This window comes from Emydura macquarii, unplaced genomic scaffold, assembly GCF_026122565.2.
Source record: "Emydura macquarii macquarii isolate MOO-44397 ecotype Brisbane River unplaced genomic scaffold, CSIRO-AGI_Emac_v2 contig_1348, whole genome shotgun sequence".
NCBI lineage: Eukaryota > Metazoa > Chordata > Testudines > Chelidae > Emydura > Emydura macquarii.
The window spans coordinates 6,239,271-6,259,705 of NW_027131485.1; the positions used below are offsets into that span (position 1 = coordinate 6,239,271).

Genomic DNA, 20,435 nt, shown 5'->3' on the forward strand with positions numbered 1-20,435 from the left:
GAGTACAGAGATTTGCAGGATGCCAAACAAAGGGGAGAGGGGAGGAGGTGGAACCACTGAAAATGCTGAAGGAGCTTTGATCACTAAGAAGAGAAAGAGAAGCCAGAATTGAGGAGTGAGCAATGGGTTGTGTTGAAAGTGGCAGACAGATCAAGGAGGATAAAACGAGTCTTCGGACTTGGCCAGGAGAAGGTGACCTCGATAAGAGATGTTCTGGGAGCACACAAGCCTCAGAATCTAGATTGAAGGGGATTCAGCTGGGGTAGAGAAAGGAGTTTGAGGTGGTGGGTATAGACTGTGCGTTCAAGGAGCCTGAAGCAAAAAGAAAAAAGAAGATTGAGTAGCTGAGAGGAATGATTAGTTTGATTGAATGGCTGTAACATATGTATCTGAAATCCTATCGGAGCAAGATAACTGAACAGTATTTTAAAATCTTTGTGAAACACTGATGTATATTTAAAAAATAAACCATCACCAAAAAGGGATGCAAAGTAAATAGTGTTTATTGAACTTCTTTTTCATTTATTGTAGCAGACTTTAGCACAGAAATTATTTCATTGGCATAGACAAGTGTTTATTTCTTGCAAATGATTTTGTTTTTCATTGCTCAAAATAATCACATTCCAATTAATCACAATAAAAAGCTAATTCCAGGCGGTGTTACAAAGACTTTTAGGGACACTAAGTGTAAAAGCTTTTCTCTCAGCTCCAAAGAAGCTGTTGTTCTCTAAAAATGTATTTCTATTTAGTGAATGGACGAGGACAGCTGATTGTCAGAGACATTTTGTAAACTAGTGAAAGATCACATGCCAGAAAATTAAGCTCTCTTAAGTGAGCAAAGTACAACACTTGGTGATGAAGAATTTAGAATTGGTTTGTCCTCAGAACTCAGCACACTACAGCACATGCTACATTAATAAACTGTGGCCATACACCCACAGACACTACGTTAGGAGCGTGGGGCCAGCTGGTAAAGGAAGACAATCACACACAGTAAGCCATGTATGAGACTCACACAGTCTGTTCATTGATCTTTAATACTATCTGATGATTATTATATTAAAGGAGCCCACTGGTGGGCTTGTCGTGCCACATGTAAGTAATGTGACAGACAGCCCTGGTTTGTTCTACCTGTCTGGGTTTTCATCTGTCCAACAGCAAGCAGTTCAGACCTCTTTCTCAGGGACTTGCAGAGGTGATACAAGTGAGGCTAGGCAGCCACACCTAGGCCGATTGCCTCTGTGTTGGGTGGGTACTTGCTGATAAAGTACTGCCCATGGTATCAGATGGACCATCTTGTCAGCTGTGCCTATATTAAAAGGGTGCTATCTATGAAGGTGGTAACAATAGAGGAAGGCCTTTCCATTTTCACATGGCTGGATGTGTTGGTCTATAGCTTGGATAAGGTAAATCATTTTAACCTCTAAACTTTAAAGCACATCTCTATTTTTCTGCAGCTTGGAACTGGACAACAAATACTAACAATGCTGTCACATTGATCTCAAATACCTTCCAGAATAGAGATGGGACACGGCTGGACAATCCTGGATCTGGACATAATGGATTTTGGGAATGTTCAGGTTTAGATCAGAACTTTGCTACTGGCCTTATCAATAAAATGCTTGAAACTGAAACCACCTTTGGGAAAGTTTGGTTTTGCCACCAGATCTGAACTTTGCAGCTTGGGTTCCTCATAGGATTCAACTTTGCAGCTTAGGTTCTTTGGTTCAATTTTCCAGGTAATCTTCTAGATGCTCATGGTATTGGAAAAAGTCCAGTAGAAAAAAAGGCAATTATAACACAGAGATGCTTGCATGACCCTAAGAACCCTCAATGTCAACTGGCAAATAGTTCACTATTTCTGTGTCAGCAGTTTCTAACAGGCCTGACAAATTACAACACCTAGCATGCCATTTTCACAGTATTTATCCACAAAGAGTACCAGATGAGGTCTTAAATGACAGCCAGCATCACATGGGTCATTAATATGGTTGGGAAATGTTAGTACAAATACCATGTGAGAAGTTAGGTACATATACACTGAAAATATGTTGCTAAAAAAGTCAGAATCAAGGCAGGGTTGACAAACTGGTTTCTGCCAAACAAAGGATGTGTATTCCCATCTGCCTCAGTTCACACATATATTAAGCATTGTGAACCAACACAATGGAAGCCTCATTTGCATATGAAGCCAATATGAGGAGGTGAAGTCAGCATTAAGTCAGTACAGCAGGGAATAAACCCCAGGGGGAGGGGAGAGGGAAGGAGGGGCATCCTGACTCAGGACAAGACAATGAATTTTAGGCGATATAAGGAGAAGGCCAAAGGACACCTCTTTATCCTGCACCGAGGAAGAAAAAGAACAGCATTTTTGCGGTCATGAAAGAGGGATCTCGGCCATGATGGTTGGAGATGTTTGGGGATTGCTTTGGTTTAATCAACTTCTTTAAACAGGGATTTAGCCAGATGAGTTTAAACTGTAGGCAGCATGGCATACTTTTCATTTTATATGTAACCATTCTGTTTTCATTATCCTTACTCACTAACTCTTAAATCTTAATCTTTGATAATAAATTTATGATTATTTTCACTATAAATAGCTCATTGCTATGATATTACAAAGGACTGGATCCTCAGCTGAATCAAAGAAATGTGTGTATACTGTTCCCTTGAGGACAGCAAACCTGGTATTTCTGGGAGTAGCCAGCCACAAGGGCTAGCTATCACAGGGGAACATTTCAAAAGAGGTTCGGACTCTGGAGTGTACCTATTGTTAATCTGCAAAGCAAAGTGAGGGTTGGCATTGCCCTGAGGAGATTGTTTGGGTGACTAACAGACTGGTGTTATCTGGGAACTGACACCTAGTTAAGCAGCACCAGCAAGTCTCTTTCTCTCTCTGGTGGTGGGCAGGGGGAGGGGGCAACAAGGTGACTCATTGTCCAGGGCACTCTGAGAACCATCACAGCCTGCATGGTGTCAATGGAGTGAAAGAAACTATTTTAAACTCCCCAACAATGTTACATTCGTCCCCATTCTTTGTTCCTTAATTCATTCCTCTTGATTTTCCCAGTGATTGTCTTCGGCAGCTGTTGGACAAATTCCATCTAGTAAAAAACACAAAACAGTTTGGTATGCTTTCCTCTGATGTTTTGGGATTTTTTGCAATAGTGGCTCTGACCCCATGTGGAAGAATGGGAGGACTCACATGAGTAAAAGCTACTTCCCTGAGTTTCCAGAATCAGGCACTAACTAACTGCACATACCATCTCCCAAGGTGCACTAGGTTTTGTAAAAAATCTAAAATGGATACTCCTGGGTCTGTCTCTAATATGTTTACTCCAAAGCCAATGGGACAAATCCTTTGTCAGTTTTCAATCAGGCACATTTCCACTAACGTCACTAGAGTGCCTGAATAAGGAGTAGGTGAAAGCTAATTCAGAAGCAGATGATTATATCCTGGTTTGGAACATGGGGAGTATCTAACTAGGATCTTATACTTGGCCCAGGAAGATTTTTAAAGGTAGAAAAGGTATATTTATTGACAAACAATTATATTAAAAACTTACGAAAGAGAAAAATAAATGAGATTTTAGGAAAGTTTCTCTGCAGCAAATGGTCTCCCAAAATCTTGGTCTCTCTTTTTTAGATGAGTGAAGGAATCTTTGTAGCTCTAAGTAAACCCAGGATGGTTCATTCTGGAGAGATTTAGGAAGGAGACATGTCCCACGTTAAAAATCACCCCTTGAGGGTACTTGCCTTTCTGGGATATTTGTATGGAGCGGTAACTTTCTTGACATGCTCCTGCAACTCAAGCGTTAATTTTTCCTGGTCACATGAGGAAAAGGCAGGTGACAAGACCACAAAAGCTTTCACCACCTACAGGGTAAAATCAAGAGAACCAAACTGACACCAGCAACTTATAAAAGGTGTTACATTTAGTTCCCAGTTAGCAATATCGCTCCCAGACCACAAGCCTGGTAAGAGATTTATGAAGAAGTCAGTTTGTCTCTAAAACTGAATGTCAGATTGTGACCAGCCTGTATAGGCAGGTAAGTGAGGGAGGGGTGCAAGGAGTGTCCCCTCTGCCTTTCATAACAGTGCAGGGCTCCGGCACAATTACAGTTCACACGATCACAATGGTTGCTCCTGGATAGTGCTTCCACCCTCTCCAAAGATGGCCATGGCAGGTAGGAAGCACGGCTGTGGCCTCACCTCCCCCATCACACCAACTAATAAACAGCATAGCTGGCTGGGCTTAAGAAGGAGCAAATGGTGCCCCCTGCAGGAGGCGGATTGCAGTGACTGTGCTCTGCAGGATCATCAGGAAGCTTTGTTTCTCTCTGAAGCACTGAGCATGCATTGGTAACATTGAAGCAGAGAGCTCCCAGAGCTCACACTGAGGTTCACACTGCTCTGCTCCACTATGGGAGGACCATGTTTTGAAGGTACTCTTATGCCGGGTCTGCACACAGTTTTGGTCCTGGTATAATTATGCTGATTGGGGTAGAGATTTTTTTTCAGTGTAATCACTAGCGTGGAGACAGTTATACCAGTATAAAGTTGCCCTGTACCAATATAGCTTATTCCCCTGCCTGCATGGGAATAGCTGTACCGATATTAGCACATTTCTACCAATAACTGCATCCACACAAAGGGTGCTGTACTGCTCTAACTATACTGGTATCGTAAAAGTGGTACAACTTTTGTGTGTGTAGACAAGCCCTTAATAGCAGGAAGGTCTATTGATGGGATAGTGTACGTCACCATCAATTTCTCTTGCAGAGAGACTGTGGGGATGAATAAGTGGAGCAAAGGGACATACATAGAAAGGTTTCTGTTTATCGCCCTGGTAAAGGATTAGTCACACTGATGTGATGCTGTGCAACAGCTGCACTTTATACAATGAAACACAAACGGTTTTGCCTCTCTTTCTATGAAATATTTTCCTCATCGCTATCAACCTCATTACCTCTCCTCTGAGGGGGTCTGGGCTGCTGACAGCAGCAGATTCTGCTACAGCCGGGTGCTCTAACAAGGCACTTTCTACTTCAAATGGTCCGATACGATACCTAGGAGAGGAAAATGAGGTGTTTAATTATACTGATCTGACATGAATAGGTCTTTTAACCAGTATTGTTTTTTAATAGAAATATAGAAATTTTACAACAGAAAGAAGAAACTGATTACTGCCTAATAGCCCCAACCAAAATCAGACCCATGTTGTGCTAAGCATGCTGCAAAAACTCCCTGCCTCCAAGAACTTACAATCTAAATAGACAGACAAAGGGTGGCAGGAGAAACAGAGGCAGGAAATGACTTGACCAAGGTTACACAGAAGGGCAGTGGTAGAGCCAGGAACAGAAGCCAGGTGTCCCGAGTCCTACTCCAGTACACCGGCCACTGGGCCATGCTGCCAGAATAAGACACTGGCTGATTCATTTGAATTCTTGTAAGTCCCCTTCCCTTCTTGCTAAGACACTCATCACCAGTTCAGTTCATCTCTTATAAATGTTATATTATGTTATATTATGATAGAACTATACAGAAAGCTCGCAAAACCAGTAAAAACAAACTAACCCTGAAGAATTGATGATATCATCAGATCTTCCAAGGAACCAGAAATATCCATCTTCATCCATAATCCCTCTGTCCCCAGTGACAAAAAAATTCCCACGTTCTGATGCAGCGGTTTTTTCAGGGTTATCCTGATAACATTTCACAAATGGCAATTAAAATAATGCAGTTTAATCATAAATTCTGCTGTTTTACACACAACCGTAAAGTCATCAGAACTGCATAGCATATTAATGTACAGCAATTAAAGACAAATAAATACTAAACCTTTCTCCTTAAATAGCACCTTCGGTAACAGAATCTCAAAGAGTTGTACAAAGATGGGTATTGTAAACTACATTTCATTGATGGGGAAAGGTTCAGACAGAGGTTTAGAATTTGATATAGATCCAGTCCAGAGAAAAAGAGGTGCCGCAGGGAACATTCTGCTTCAAAATTCCTCCTTGAATTCCCCAGGACACAGGGACACATGCTGTGCCACACCCTTTATTTACATATTTTTATTTATCTCGGTCACGCAGCAAGGTGGTGGCAGGGTCAGGAAAGGAAGTCAAGATTTTTAGACTTCCTTGTCACCTGCTCAAAAGTTAAGATTTTTATCGACATGGAAGTTCATTATAGATGCATAAATAATGCACACTACACATAGAATCCTCAGTGCAGTCAGGGTCATTGGTGAGGATGTTAGATGGAACTACAGCTTGACTTTCAGAGCCCAGTTTTAAAATGTGCTGAACCAAAACTTTGGATCCAAACACTTCCAAATATTGGGATGATTGAAATCTGGATCTAGATTCTTTTAACCTGGCCCCATCTCTACTTTGAAGAGAGTGCTTTCAGATTGAACTTAGTTGGGAGCTGTGGTAGTACGGTGCATGACCTAGAGGTTGGCCAGCAGGCATAAAAGATGGTGAAAATATGGGTCTTTGTATCTATTATGGAATTATTAGGATTTCCTATGAGGGTAAAATAGATTCCTTACTATGTACTTAGAGAAAAGACCAAGCGGCCTTTTAGGTTTGTTTCTAATGGCAATTTCCCCTTCTTGTCCAGGAGGCAGAACATTAGCATTCTCATCTATGATCTGGAAGAAGAAAAAACATTCTTCAGTAAAACAAATAACTATAACTTAAACTGATACAAGACAGGAAGTTGTATTAACAAACCTGAACATCATAAAAGGGAACTGGCTTTCCCATTGATCCGGGTTTAATCTTCATCCCTTTGAAAACGGCACAAATTATTCCCTGTAAAAAAATAGTTTTATTTCTGCAGGAATATCTTATATATATATTTTCAGTCAGGTTCTACATTAATTAATTTTCCACTTCAATTCCAAACTGCTCATGAATTAAGGGTTATAAAAACCCTGATGGGCTAGACAAGTATTTTATAGATGAGGACGGTGGAGTAACTTGCATGAGGTCACACAGCAAGTCTGTGAAATAACCTGTAAAAGAATTCAGATATCTTGACTCCCAGTCCTGTGTCTTAGTAACAACATCCTCCTTCTTCCCTATCATTTCACTTATGATTTTTTCAGAAATCTTTATGGAAAAATGAAAGCACAAAAAACTCCACCTGTTCCATGAGCTCTACAAGAAAGCCATCTTTTCAATCAACATCAATTTATAAGTTACTGTATTTTAATGGACTCTTCCCTGACATTTTAAGTAAGTAATAGATGGTTTCCTTTTGGCTTTTTCAACCATAAAACTCAAAAAAGCAAAAGAAATGAAAGCTAATGAACACATTATTAACCCAATTGAACGTACTGTTTCTGTCTGTCCATATATTTCATAGATATTCAGGCCAGTCTTCCTTTTCCACTGCTCGATCACTTCTGGGTTGAGTGGCTCCCCTCCACTCACACAGTGCTTCAGACTCATGAACTTGTAACTTAATAAGGATTTAAAAAATCATAAGAGTCACTGAAAGGTTATTGAGGGAAAAGAGGCTTATCACTAGATTCCGTGGTCACTGGTGATAAGCATAACAGCTAAAGGGCTAGCAAATGTCAACAAACAATACTGGAAAGCTCTTGGTTGGAGCTTATCTTCTCTGGAGTATAGAAATCAGAGGAAGAGATTTCAGCTACCTTGGTTCCTGATTCTGTCAGGACATATGCCTGTGCTAAATTTTAGACAGCGGTCCCACAGGAATCAATGGGATTTAAGCACATGCTTAAAGTGGAGTAAGGGCTTTGCAGAGTAGAAATGGGATTACTCACATGCTTACAGTTAAACATACAGACCCAGATCCTCAGAGGTATTAAGGTACCTAAATCCCATTGATATCAATGGGATTTAGGTCAGGTCTACACTACAGACCTGTATCGGTATAACTATATTACTCAGGGAAGTGAAAAATCCAGACCCATGAGCAAAGTAGATATACCAACCTACCCCCGTGTAGACAGCGCTGTGTCGACGAGAGAGAGCTTTTCTTCAGCGCGTCAGGGAGGTGGATTAACTATGTTGACAGGAGAAGCTCTCCCATCAGTGCAGTAGTGTCTTCATGAAAGCACTACAGCGGCACAGCTGCACCACTGTAGTGCTGTACATGAAAATGAGCATTAGGTGTGCACCTAAATACCTTTAAGGATCTGGACCACGGTGCTTTGCTGAACTGGGGCCTTGACCTATTGAGCCTCAGCAACAGTCAAATTCAGAAGAGATGTAAACTACACCTAGGTAAGTCAGTGTGAGTGCCAGCTGGTGTAATTCGCAAGGCAAGGGGTGGGAAAGAATGGGCTGTGGGCCAGAGTTTTAAAGGCACTTCAGCAACTAAAGAGGCAGATAGGTGCCAAAGTCCACCATTTAGACACCACTATAATTTTAAAATTGCTGCTCAACTATTGCCTACCCCTCCAAGCACCTAAATTCCCTTAAGCACCCGCTTTCCTGTGATTGGTGCCAAAGAGTAGGGTGATCAGATAGCAAGTGTGAAAAATCGGGATCGGGTGGGGGGTAATAGGTATCTGTATAAGACAAAGCCCCAAATATCAGAATTGTCCCTATCAAATTGAGACATCTGGTCACCTTACATAAGAGTCAGCATCCTAAGTGCTGCCGCTACCCCATGGCAAGTGGCCCTAGCTTAGAGAACTGAGGCTCATACCTAGGAACAGTCAGACTCACCTAGAAGTACATTTGCACAGCTGCATCCAGCACTACCCGTCCCCACACTGACGTGGAGTTCCCTGAGTGCCTATGTGGCATTCTTAAACTAGGCGGGGACACTATACTACTGTTGGGGTCAGTAACCTAGTATAGGATGTAATATTCAAAATGTATATTTTAGGTGTTGGGACATGTGAAAAAATGTCTGCTTGTCTGGCAAGAAAAGAGGCCAGCTGGCTAAAAAGCTGAGTCAACAATCAGATCCAGTAAACAACTGGATCAGCAAATTAATCTTAGTGCTAGGCAGAAAAAGTGTTTATATGATATATAATGAATAACTTTGTAACAATGTAATTAAGGTGAGCACCTGACTGTGAGTGTCTGCATTTAACTCTATGCTGTGTCCTGTTTCGGTGGACTGATGACTCACTGAAGCAGCAAACAAACGACGTACTTTTTCAATTCAAGAGTCTGTCTGTGAACTTGTGCATTCTGCGCAGCAGGGAAAAGAATGGGTCAACACCTACGCATGCTTGGATCCAGCTTAACATGGCACCCACCTCTGACCACGTCTGATAGGTAGACAAGTGGGTCTGGAGCAGACAGACAAGAATGGAATGGACTTACATGGCTAACAGTATAAAGTGAAAGGACAGAGAGGCTTGGTTATTGGGGAAAGGACTGACACACATAGGTACATGGAGGATTAGGAAAATCATGTGAGATGTAACAACACTGTGAGTTTATGGAATCTTGTGGAAAGGGAGGAGGTTGAATGGTTGGGATAAGCAACTTTGTGGCTGGTATTGTATGAATAATTGCAGTGGGGACAGTGGGGAAATGGGCAAAAGCAAGCTCATGAACTTGGGTTTGTGTACACATGTGGATGGATAATGCCCCTTTGGAAAGACCACAAGATGGCTGGCACTGGTTAGCCATTAGCACAACTGTCTCTGCTATTGTATGCAGAACTGTAGTCTGGCTGTCCTGCCTTTCATGCATGTCAGAAATGGACTCTCTAACCCGTGCAAGCTCACTGAAGGTTTTAACCTGACATCCCAGCACACCCTTGAGCCTTGTGCATGCTCCTATCTTCACCCTAAAGTTTCCCAAACCACTGCACCGTTCTGGTTAACAATGGCTCCCATGAATTCTTTTGCTCTTGATGGAGGGGTCAAGTACACTTTTCTGATGCCGTGATGCAGGAACTATTGGCTCACCAGATCTTTCTGGCATACACCATGGGACAGTTGTGATTTTGAGCCTATTAACAGGTCTCTCAGGGGCTGGCAGATCTTCCTTGGGGAGATGGTGGAATTACAAGGTTTTTGTCTTGGATCCCACCCGTGGCCACAGGAGTTAAAGGACTACGGTGGCTGCCCTCACATATCTAAGTACTTACATTGCCCCCATGCGGTGAACAGGGAGATGGGCACATACTTACCACCTAGCCTAGCTCTGAAAATTCTGCTAGGTAGTGGGAGGGAGTTCAGACAAATCTGGCCCTATACCAGGAGAGCCAAACCAGTCGGGGGGGGGGAGGTAGGGCTCCTGTTACATTAGCTGACATTCATACTCAATTACAGTCACATAAATGTGCCAGTATGAAAAAACACACTGTTACGGTATGAAAAACAAAACGCGTTGTTAACTGAAAGTTATTGTAGCGAATTTTGCTAGTACTCAGCAGTTCACTATAAAAGACTACTCGTGAGTTCTCCCACCACATAAACAAAGTCATATGCGGAAGGACCATCTCTGGGGGGTTGTATTCCCAGCATTGGAGTCATGGCACAAACTCGTGTTTCTCGCCCTGTGCTAGCACTGTGTAAAACTTGACACACCAGCTCTGTCTACTTGTTTTCAGAAATTGTCACTGCATGGAGGCAATGTAAGCACTTCTATATGTGATGTTTAGAAAGCCAGGATAATGGGCTGATGCCCTGCCTAAAATTTTACCCATGCAAGGTGACCTTGAAAGTGATGAGAGACTGGCCAGTCCCTGTATCTGAAATAATCACTGTACAATCCATCGCCACCTTTGACTTTTGCAGCGCTTACATCACCATGGAATCTGAGCACTTCCAAATGGATTCACGAGAACATTTTCTATGGATTTATTCCACTTGGCTTCACCCCCTTGGAACTTTGCTAAGAATGTCGGCTTTGAGTGATCCCCAATTCTGGAAGGAAAGTTGAAAATGCTGTGTTTCCTCCATGTTTCATAACACAACTATGCAAAAGCCATGCATTTCTCATGACTATCTTTTCAGAAAATGCTGTTTTTACTGATGAAACTCAATATATTGTGCCAAGCACCTACAGCTGCAATTTCATTAAAATCTATTCAGGTGAGTATTGTTGGTAAGTCATCTCCTGAGGTACCTGGTGAGATCATGCTGCAACAACATGCGGAACAAAGTCGGAGCACCAAAGAGAGTGGTGATGGGAAATCTGGAGAGAGTCTAGTGAATGAAAACAACAAGATGAACAAAGTTTATATGTGAACTGCAGAAAAGATTACATCACCTAGGGAAGTAAGGGAGAGTGTGGGAGAAAAAGTCCCCCCCCCCCTTGCTAAAAACAGAGTGGAAGTCTATTCCCCCAATCTCACCCTCCTCCTTAACCCGTGTAGAGTGAGCCCCTTCTCCTGTTTCAATCTATTTTAACCATTGATATTATCAAATACTATCTCTACATAAACTGTACCAATATTCTGGCTCTCTTTGGCGTTCACCCCTTGAAATGCCACTGGTTACTACAGCTTCGGAGTGTTACTTTGCATTAATGTTCCGGTGAGCTATGAATGCAGAGTAAGTAATGACCTCAGGATTAGAGTTTAGTTGGGAATTTTTCAACTAATCATTATTTTGTCAAAAAATATTGATTTGTTTAAACTGAAACTGTTCATGAAATAGGGTTGCTTTCGATGAACTTCCTGACTAAAAAAAGAAGTTGAGAAAAGATCAAAATTTAAACAAAACATTTTGATTGACCTGAAATGAAAAAAATATTCAACAAATACAACAAATTGCATAACCTAATAGGAGCCTCTCCATTCATTAAAGATTTGTTTTAAGGTCTACTTTGCTCATGGGAAACTTCAACAAATTTACAGGATGCCTTTTTTCTTACACTTAGGATAGCTGTGGATTCAACCTGGGGGAGGTGGTGTACAAAGACACATGATCCAAAAACCCATGAATCAATAACAGAGCCGATTGAAGCGATTATCCAGCCTGTATCTGTTATGCACCAAATCATGTCTGTGGGAGTCAAATCCAGCCAGGATCTGATATGACAGAGAAAAGAGCCGTTATGGAAAAGTTCAAGGTTTTTAATAGACAACAGAACTAGAAAACAAGAACTTTAACTAGGTTTATAGATATTGAACACTAAAAAGAGTATTGCCTCATGATGAGCTTGTGGGCCCCATTCTCTTTGCAGGAATAACCCATGTGGAACAATGGGGGAGATGGAGACTCTGAATTTAATCAGGGTGAATTTCCTTTGTGTTCTTCCATTGTAGGAGGGTGGGAAAGAGGGGTGGAAGAGGAAGAAGCTGGGGGCTCTACGGAAGAGGCTGGGGATTCCACTCTCTGAATTCATGGATCTCAGTGGTTGTGCTGGGGGCAAAGCTGATCTGTGTCATGGACTTCCCTTGCCTTTGCACAGCTGTCCAATCCCAAGATGCTTTGCCACCCCAAGCACAAAGTACCTAGAGGAGTTGTGCTTCTAGAGTCATCTCCAGCTGCTGGTTGTCACCTAAATCCCTCTCAAGAAATGCTGGGAGTCATTCACTAATTCAAAATGGAAAGATGAGGTCTGATACCACTTCCCTTGAAGACAGGGAGAATTTAGTCAGTGATATCAAAAGGAAGCAGAATCAAAGCCACACATTGCATATTTCTTATCCAATGCTTCTTAATTTTGTATATCTCAGTTATCTTGGTCAACCAGACTCATGCTTTCAAATTCACACTCAGTTTAGACCCATTTTATAAAACTACCAGAGTTACAGCCCTTACCTTTCACTTATAACAGGTTTGAAACCAAGACTGCCCTGGGAGTGTTCAGCCATCTTTGGAGAACCTGTGGTTCCACTGGTAAAGTAGATCACCATTGGGTCTTGAAGCTTTGTTTTAACGCAGATGTGATCAGCAGGCTGCACTCTTTAAAATATAAAATGCAATGGTGGCTACAGTGGATACAGGTGCAATCTACTGAAGCTTTGAAACGTAAATGTGGATTAGGTATTGCAACTTCCCTCATTCCCATCCTAGAAGAAGCTCTGCTCTGTCATTTGGATATTATTTCTCCCTGGATGAGAGCATTGATTTGCTTTCAGATAGTCTGCCTTGCACTAGTCTCATTTCTCATCCAGCATTAAATCCTATCCAGCTAATATAATTGAACAATGGAAAAGTCAGTGAGACATCAGCATGGTAGATTCTGATTAAAGGAGGAAGAGAAGGAAGACACCATGGAAACTTCACTTAGGAAACAAAAATTGATATATTGGTGGGGACAATTAAGAAGGAAGATGAGGATATCCATTACCACTTGCACTTCAGCGGATTTCAGAAAGCTAAAAAGGAGGCAAGGAAATGCGGTATAAATTAGGTAGTTACCCATGGGAGAACACATTCAGAAAAAAAGTTCAAAATGTAATCTAAACTGAATCCAAACATATAAAGATTTAAAAATTTGGATTAACTTTAAAGAAAATGTCACATTTGTGTTTATTTCCTGGGTCCACATAGGAGCAGAAATTCCAAACTACTGTTAGAAATGTTACATTTGTGGTCTAGCTGATTAGGCTAGAATTTGGAAGCAGAGAAATACCGCAAGAAATTCTGATGAGAGATTTCCAGTCTAGTTTCCAAAATGAAGAGATCTGGAAATGTCTACATGAGCACCAAGGACCAATTGTTCCATAAACACATTTGACCAAATTAGACAAAAACGTAGGTCTAGTTCCTGCCCTTATTTCATGTGCAGAACTCCCATTAAGTAAAGACAGGATGACACTCACCTGGAAATAGACTGCTGTTAGAAAACTAGCTCTGATTTGGAAACATTAGCAAGGTAAATGCAAAAAACTCCATTAATGTCTGCGTCTAATAGATACAATGTACTTTTGGGAAAAGCCTCATTTTTTATTCTATTATTTTAGCACGGCGAATGCATACTCACTTATATAGTTCATTAAAGTTCAGCCACTCATCTCTTCTGCCTTCAGATACAATTAACTTGGTTTTCAGAAACTGGCAATCAGATGCAACTGCGTCTACTGCGGATGCCACCGTATCATTAGTAATGATGCACTTGGCCTTAGAAGCCTGGAGTCTATACAAAATGTCTTTAGCTGTTAATTGGGATGTCCCTAAAACAAGGACGATTCCTGGAAGAGCAATAAGGAAATTTTTTGAGAGGACATTTTTAATTTGATCATTTTCTGAACGGGACATGCACAAAATTATTCCCCAATTTATATCAAGAATGAATTTGGTTCAACATTTGTAGGCAAAGCTGTATAGTAGTTCATTAATTTATATAGTTTTCTTCTTTAAGAAAAAGGACATTGTAAAATCCTGTTCTTAATGTATTTCAATTATCTATCAAATTCAGCAATCTGAAATTGACCTGTTCTCATACAAGCCACATTCACCAGCCACCATTCTGGTATCCGGGGTAGAATCAGCATAACTCTGTCTCCCTTCTGCAGACCACACGTTTCAGTGAGTACATTGGCCACTTTCCTTGATAGAAATCCCAGCTCTTCAAAGCTCCACTTAACTTCATTGCCTCTTCCATTTATCCACCAGAAGGCTGGGTTTGACGATCTCTTTCCATCCTACACAATAGCATAAGGAGATAAAAGAGAAAGGATCATTCTAAAAGCCAATCAAACTTGTGATGCACATATACCTATGAGTTTGTCATGGCTCTGTAGATCCCATTGTGTGCACATTGGGGATTATCCAAAGCCCACTGAAGTCAGTGGAAAAACTCTTGATGACCTCATATGGCTTTGGATCAGCCCCAATTATTTCCAGTAATCCTTTACTTTTTCTGAGACCTAGAAGTTTAATAGCTCCACTGTCTCTAGTTTCAAGGCCTGTCTGGACTCTCACCTGAAGTCTCCAAAGCTCAGCATTAATGGTCTTATGATATAACAGATGATATGAAACGATTCACTTGTTACTCCTCATTTTCTGGGCACAGAGTCAGGGAAATCTATTAAATGATGGTAACAGAGATAGGATGAAATGAAATGACATAAGAATGCTAAGGACCACTTCTGTGTCCTGCATGATGGACTCAGAAAAGAAAGGAGCAATGGAGCAGACTGATGGTAAGGACTTCCTCCTTGATGATCTGTGCAGTATTAGAATCTATTCTGGAGAGACACAGGTGTCCCTTGGGGAAAGATTTCCCCCTCAGTGAAGTGAGAGGTCACTTTGTATGGCACTTTTGACTTTATTATTTCATTTTCTGTAAATAAAGGGTTAAACCTTGCCAGCCGTACCCATGCGAGGCATCCCAGTAGGACTTCAATGGGAGAAAGGTGAATAAGATTTAGCCCAAGGAATCCAGATCTTCTAATGATAAAGCAAGAGACAGCATGAACCTGCCTGTCTTTTAAATGCAAATTGTCTTCAGCAACTGATTTTTCTTTTAAATAAATGACAAAAATATTTATTAAAAAAGAATTCAAATCTCTAATCTGCTGCCCAGTGACAGAGATTCTACCTTTTCCATCTGAGACCATTTGTCCAGCACATCACTTGCAAAGTTAAAGTACTCAGGCACTTGCTGTTCACCCTTCCTGATAGATTCCTCATGTGAAAACAGCTCTGCAGCAAGAAGCCCAGACTGTTTGTGGAAAAGTCTACAACTTGCTTTGGGAAGCCACAAGGATTTGAGAATCTGTAACTTAAACAAAGTCTTCATGGCAACAGAGGATTTATCAGATTGTTTTAGACCATGTAAGAAAATAAGTAAAATAGTTGTTGTGAACCCTGAAACAAAAGAAAAGACAAAAACAACAATTAACAGCATCCTGAAAATTGCCTGAGGGTCTAATTCTGACGTGGTGAATTAATCATTACAAATCACTTATAATAAGCATGGTCAATCTGTGGTTTTTTAATAGAAATGTCAGTAAAATGGATCATGCTATTTGGAAAAAAACACCCATTTATATTGTGCACCACCAAGTCCTTAAGAATTTACCTGTTTGCAGCATTAATCCTGGATCTCATTTGCACCTTCATGGCTGACTATTGTTCTGATCCTTAAAGGTACTAATCACACACAATTCTTACTGAGGTCAGTCAGTGTCATTTAACACACTCTGATGTCCTTATCCAAGAATGGTACCACCTTGTATTCTCTTCTTCTGCTAAAACTACCCAGTATCTAATTTCTCTCACTTTCCTGTGTTTATCATAGCCTTAGTTGATTTTTTTCCCATGATGTTTCCACAATAATCCTCACAGCCTTTCTCTGATCAATGTGCTAAATGACTACTTCATTCGTTACATAGATACCAGTCCAGCAAAGCACAAAAGCATGTACATAACATTAAGCGTGTATCTTACTGTTAACTGTTCATTGAGACTTCTCAGGTTCTTAAAGTAAACACATGCTTAAACACTTTGCTGGACCCGGGCCACATTCCCCAGTTTGGTTCTTTGCTACGAGATAGGTTTACATTTGTCTTACATTGAACTATATCTCTGAACACACGGTAATGGTCCCAACAGCTTTGGAGTCTATTTACGCTCTTCCTTGCTTATATGTGTCTTCTCGCTCTCTTTAGTATTATCACAAATATGGAGATCTTAGTTTCAATGCTTTTGCCAAATGGTATGCTCATAGTGACCATTCAGGGTACATTGTAACTACATAGCTCGAGGAGAGCTCACTTTAAAGGTTGCTTTTGTAGCATTAATATCCCTTTAGAGGGGCAATTATCCAGTTTCATGCCTGGATCCAGAGTTTGACCCCCTGATGTGCTTCTTGTCCAAACCAACGTTGATACACAGTCCAGTGAATATTAATATATGTGCTCATGGCTAAGGTTTAGGTGAGCCAGCCAGAGTCAGTAACACTGAGTCAAGGAGAAATGTGCACAGTGGACTGGAAAAGACTCATCTTGTGGATGTGAATACCCTTTTGCCCTCTGGGAAACGCACTTCAGCTTAGATTTCATTTTGCCCTAGCAGATTTGTCCATCCCCAGTAATACTGCCAATGTCTGTATGAGAATGAAGGGCTAGAGTTAGCTGCACACCCAGACCCAATGCAGATCCCATGTGACTAGCCTCAGGTAAACTACATGCTTAAGTGCTTTGCTGAATAAGGACAAACTTGAACACATGCTTAATGTTAAGCATGTGCTTAAGTGCTTTGTTGAATCAAGGCCTATATCATTTATTGTAGCCATTTTAAATAATTGTTTTAATGCTCTCTGACATTGTTTTAAAAGGATACATAGAATTTTCCACAATTACTATATATAGTTTCCTTGTGTGATGGTTAATTGACCAAGAGATATTTTTGCTGTGTTTATTACTGACACTTTTTGCTTTATGAATAATGTGTAGAGTGCTTAGCACTAGGTATCATGCTGGGTAGACAGGGAGAGGAAGGAGGGGACATTTGTTATGTTGTTTGACATCAATATGTCAAAATCATAATAATTCATGTGAGATACACCATGTCAGTTAGAAAGGTTATAATATGCTAAGTCAGATGATGATACTTATGTTCATGTGTAATGTGTGAAATGGAAGCATAGATATATTTGAGATATTTCTATTTCAAATTGTGCTGGCTGGGAAACGCCCCAGACAGGACCACCGCAGAACAATAGCCTGCTTAATGGACCTTTAAGACATTCCCAGGTGCAAGGGGCCCAATGGAAGAAGCCAGCATCACCTAATGAGTCACCAGAACTTTCTCATGTGACTCTGGACTCCATTTTGGTTCCTGTGAAATTCCACAAGCAGCATCACCTAGTGAGTCACCAGGATTTGCCCATGTGACTCTGGACTCCATTTTGATTCCTGTAAAACTCCACAGACAGCATGGCCAGGGCCAGAAGGTATATAAGGCAATGGCCTGGGAAACCATTTTGCCTTTGTTCCTGTTCAGCTACAGACATATATCTGTCTCTGGATTAATTCATTTGCACTGAACCGAAGAACTAAGACCCATCCAGGTACTGGATGTATACCAGAGGAACTGTACAAGCCTGCAACTCTACAATTCTCCCAGAAACTGGATGTATATGGACTTTCAGTCATTTCTATGTATCTGATTTGCTTTGACCCTTTAACATTTCTCTCGTGGTTTGTTTCTTTCTTTTTACAATAAACCTTTAGTTCTAGTTACTAAAGGATTGGCTGGCAGCGTGGTATTTTAGGTAAGATCCAAACTCATATTGATCTGGTACTATAGCTGACCCTTTGGGGTCAGAGGGAACCTTTGTAGTAAAAGAACAGAGTTTAAACAACTGGTCTCTTTATTGGACCTAGTGCTGATTTGGGAGCCAGAAGCTGAAATGCAGTAAAGGGGGGCAGTGTGTATTTGTATACTGGCTTCTGTGGGGATTCAGAAGCGCAGTTTGTGGCTGGTTGGGAAGCCTGACTTCAGTGTCACCCACCAGTATTGGGAGAATCTGCTCTCTCTTTGCAGCCTGCCCTGACCTTGGCATTTTCAGGGGGCTACCTTGGGTACGGGATGGGTCACACTAGGATTGCTAAATTTTAGACCTGTTGCTACATTGAAAGTTGTATTTTTACCTTTTTTTCTCATGTTTGTAACATACACGAGACTACAGATAGCTATAGTAGATTCCTTATTACGAAGCGTAGATAAAGTTACCTCACTAGTAAATTTTATGCTGTACTCATATCTTGCTGGCATGTAAAGTTAAATAAAAACCCAAAGCAAAATTTGTTACCATGTTACAAATATTTCACTACTTCAGTTAAATCATCTATTAAATACTATTTAAGAGTATTAAATTAGTTTAACAAAAAATGTCTAACTTAAAATTAACAGAGTCAGTCACATTGTTTACCGAGTCTAATTCCTGTTAATTAAAAGTGTGACAAGATCAGTCTGTGCTTTATATACTTGACCCAGTGACAGGATAATGATGCTATTAGTGTCGCTACATAGTTAAGGTTGTACCTAGCGTCTCATTATTGTCAACTTGATTTTGACCCTTTCCCCAACTGTTTGACTCCTCCCCCATCCCACTTTTCAGACCCCATTGATTTGAAGAGCTGTCAATAGGCAAACTGTAACTCACTGTGTTTAAAATGATATTGCTGAAAAGAAGAGACTCTAAGGCCCTGATCCTGTAGTCCTTCCTCAGATAGTACTTCCACTGATCCCAATGCGGCTTTTACCTGAGCAAGAACTGCAGCACACGAGCCCTAAAAAGTGAGCAATTATTTTGATTTATTTGCCATTTTCTATAGTGAAGTAGGGCTAAGTCATACTCACTCATTTGTGAGAACAGTCCCATTAAAATCAAGGAAACTACACTCAAAGGAGCAGAATCTGTTTCTTTGAGAAAGAGGGTTAGGCCCCTAAGCGGCTGAATGATAAGGAGGGTCTTGTTCAGAAAATAGTGAACCACCAATTACAAATTCAGACTGCAGCAGGGCCTACTTTGTAGGGAAATGGAGAATGAAGAGAAATAAAAAATCACTACAATCTACTCTGGATTTGGATTTATACTTTATAAGCTGAAGGATACACTGAACCTGACATTTGCAATTGAAACTATATTACACACAGATCTAGTTGAAATTTTTCAAAGTAAGTTTTATTGATGAAAAACTGACTTCACCACCCCGCAAAACATTTTACCCAAAATGGACATTATTGAAATGTTCTATTTTTCACGATATTTTAACCGTTTAAAATATTAATGTACTGAAAACCCAGTGTGCAGTAAAAAAAACTGATGGTTTTTAGTAAATGAAAAATTTCTTTAAGAATTTCTGTGATGATTTCAATAAAAAAAATCATGGAAAATTTCAAAAAAGGTGAAAAATAAGTTCCTTATTTTATCGCTGCAAAACAGAACCAATTTCAAAATTTTGAATGTTTTCCCAGTTAATTTTCTGTTATTTGACCTGCTCTCACTGTATGGTAGCAGTTCCTTTCCTCATATTGATTTTTAAAGTTTCCTCAACAGTATGTTGTAATGGTGAAACTACACACAAACTACTAAAGAGAACAGAAGATGCTAAGAAAGATTTGCCTTATTCTTTTAAAACAACATGTCAAAATGTTAAAGTAAAACTTTTCCAAATTTGGATTTCTCAGGTGAGCTAAAATTCCAGACAAACTTTCTCCATCAGAGAAATTATAGCAGACAGCACTTTGTCCAGTTCAGTTACAGCAGAACATGAAATTAAACATGAGAAAAAGAAAAACATCACCCAATAGCGCTGACTCTTTTGAAGTGTTGTATAAAATCAGTTGATTTTTTTCTAATGAAGTTGAGGACACAGGCAAATCAACACATTCTACTGACCTGTTCGCTGTGGTAAGTGACAGGCTGGACACTGGAGCACTCAGAAAGCACTAAAGCTGCACAAAGTAAATCTTCCGCACTAGTTCTTTCTGTTTCCAGGGTATGTGTCTCCCCAGAAGACACACTCTAGATATTAGCTTTTGTTCGGATTCATGTACCCTGCACACAAAC

General features: G+C 40.5%; 1 protein-coding gene across 2 annotated transcripts; it reads right to left on the minus strand.

Annotated features, from left to right (window-relative positions):
- Positions 1–485: 485 nt before the first annotated feature.
- Positions 486–20,403, minus strand: LOC137155062 (acyl-coenzyme A synthetase ACSM4, mitochondrial-like). 2 transcript variants are annotated; one of them, XM_067551018.1, is made up of 15 exons: positions 20,265–20,401; positions 19,026–19,152; positions 15,453–15,721; positions 14,343–14,553; positions 13,893–14,100; positions 12,725–12,868; positions 11,832–11,988; positions 11,082–11,161; positions 7,350–7,473; positions 6,741–6,821; positions 6,557–6,658; positions 5,578–5,705; positions 4,970–5,069; positions 3,757–3,876; positions 486–3,104 (listed from the first exon to the last, which is right to left on the minus strand). In XM_067551018.1, the coding sequence occupies exons 3-15, from the start codon at positions 15,651–15,653 to the stop codon at positions 3,018–3,020; spliced, it is 1,743 nt and encodes a 580-aa protein (XP_067407119.1). In that variant the 5' UTR covers positions 15,654–15,721; positions 19,026–19,152; positions 20,265–20,401; the 3' UTR covers positions 486–3,017. The 2 variants fall into 2 exon arrangements, with proteins under 2 accessions (XP_067407119.1, XP_067407120.1); XM_067551019.1 differs by lacking the exon at positions 19,026–19,152 and having other exon boundaries at positions 20,265–20,403.
- Between the last annotated feature and the right edge of the window lie 32 nt (positions 20,404–20,435).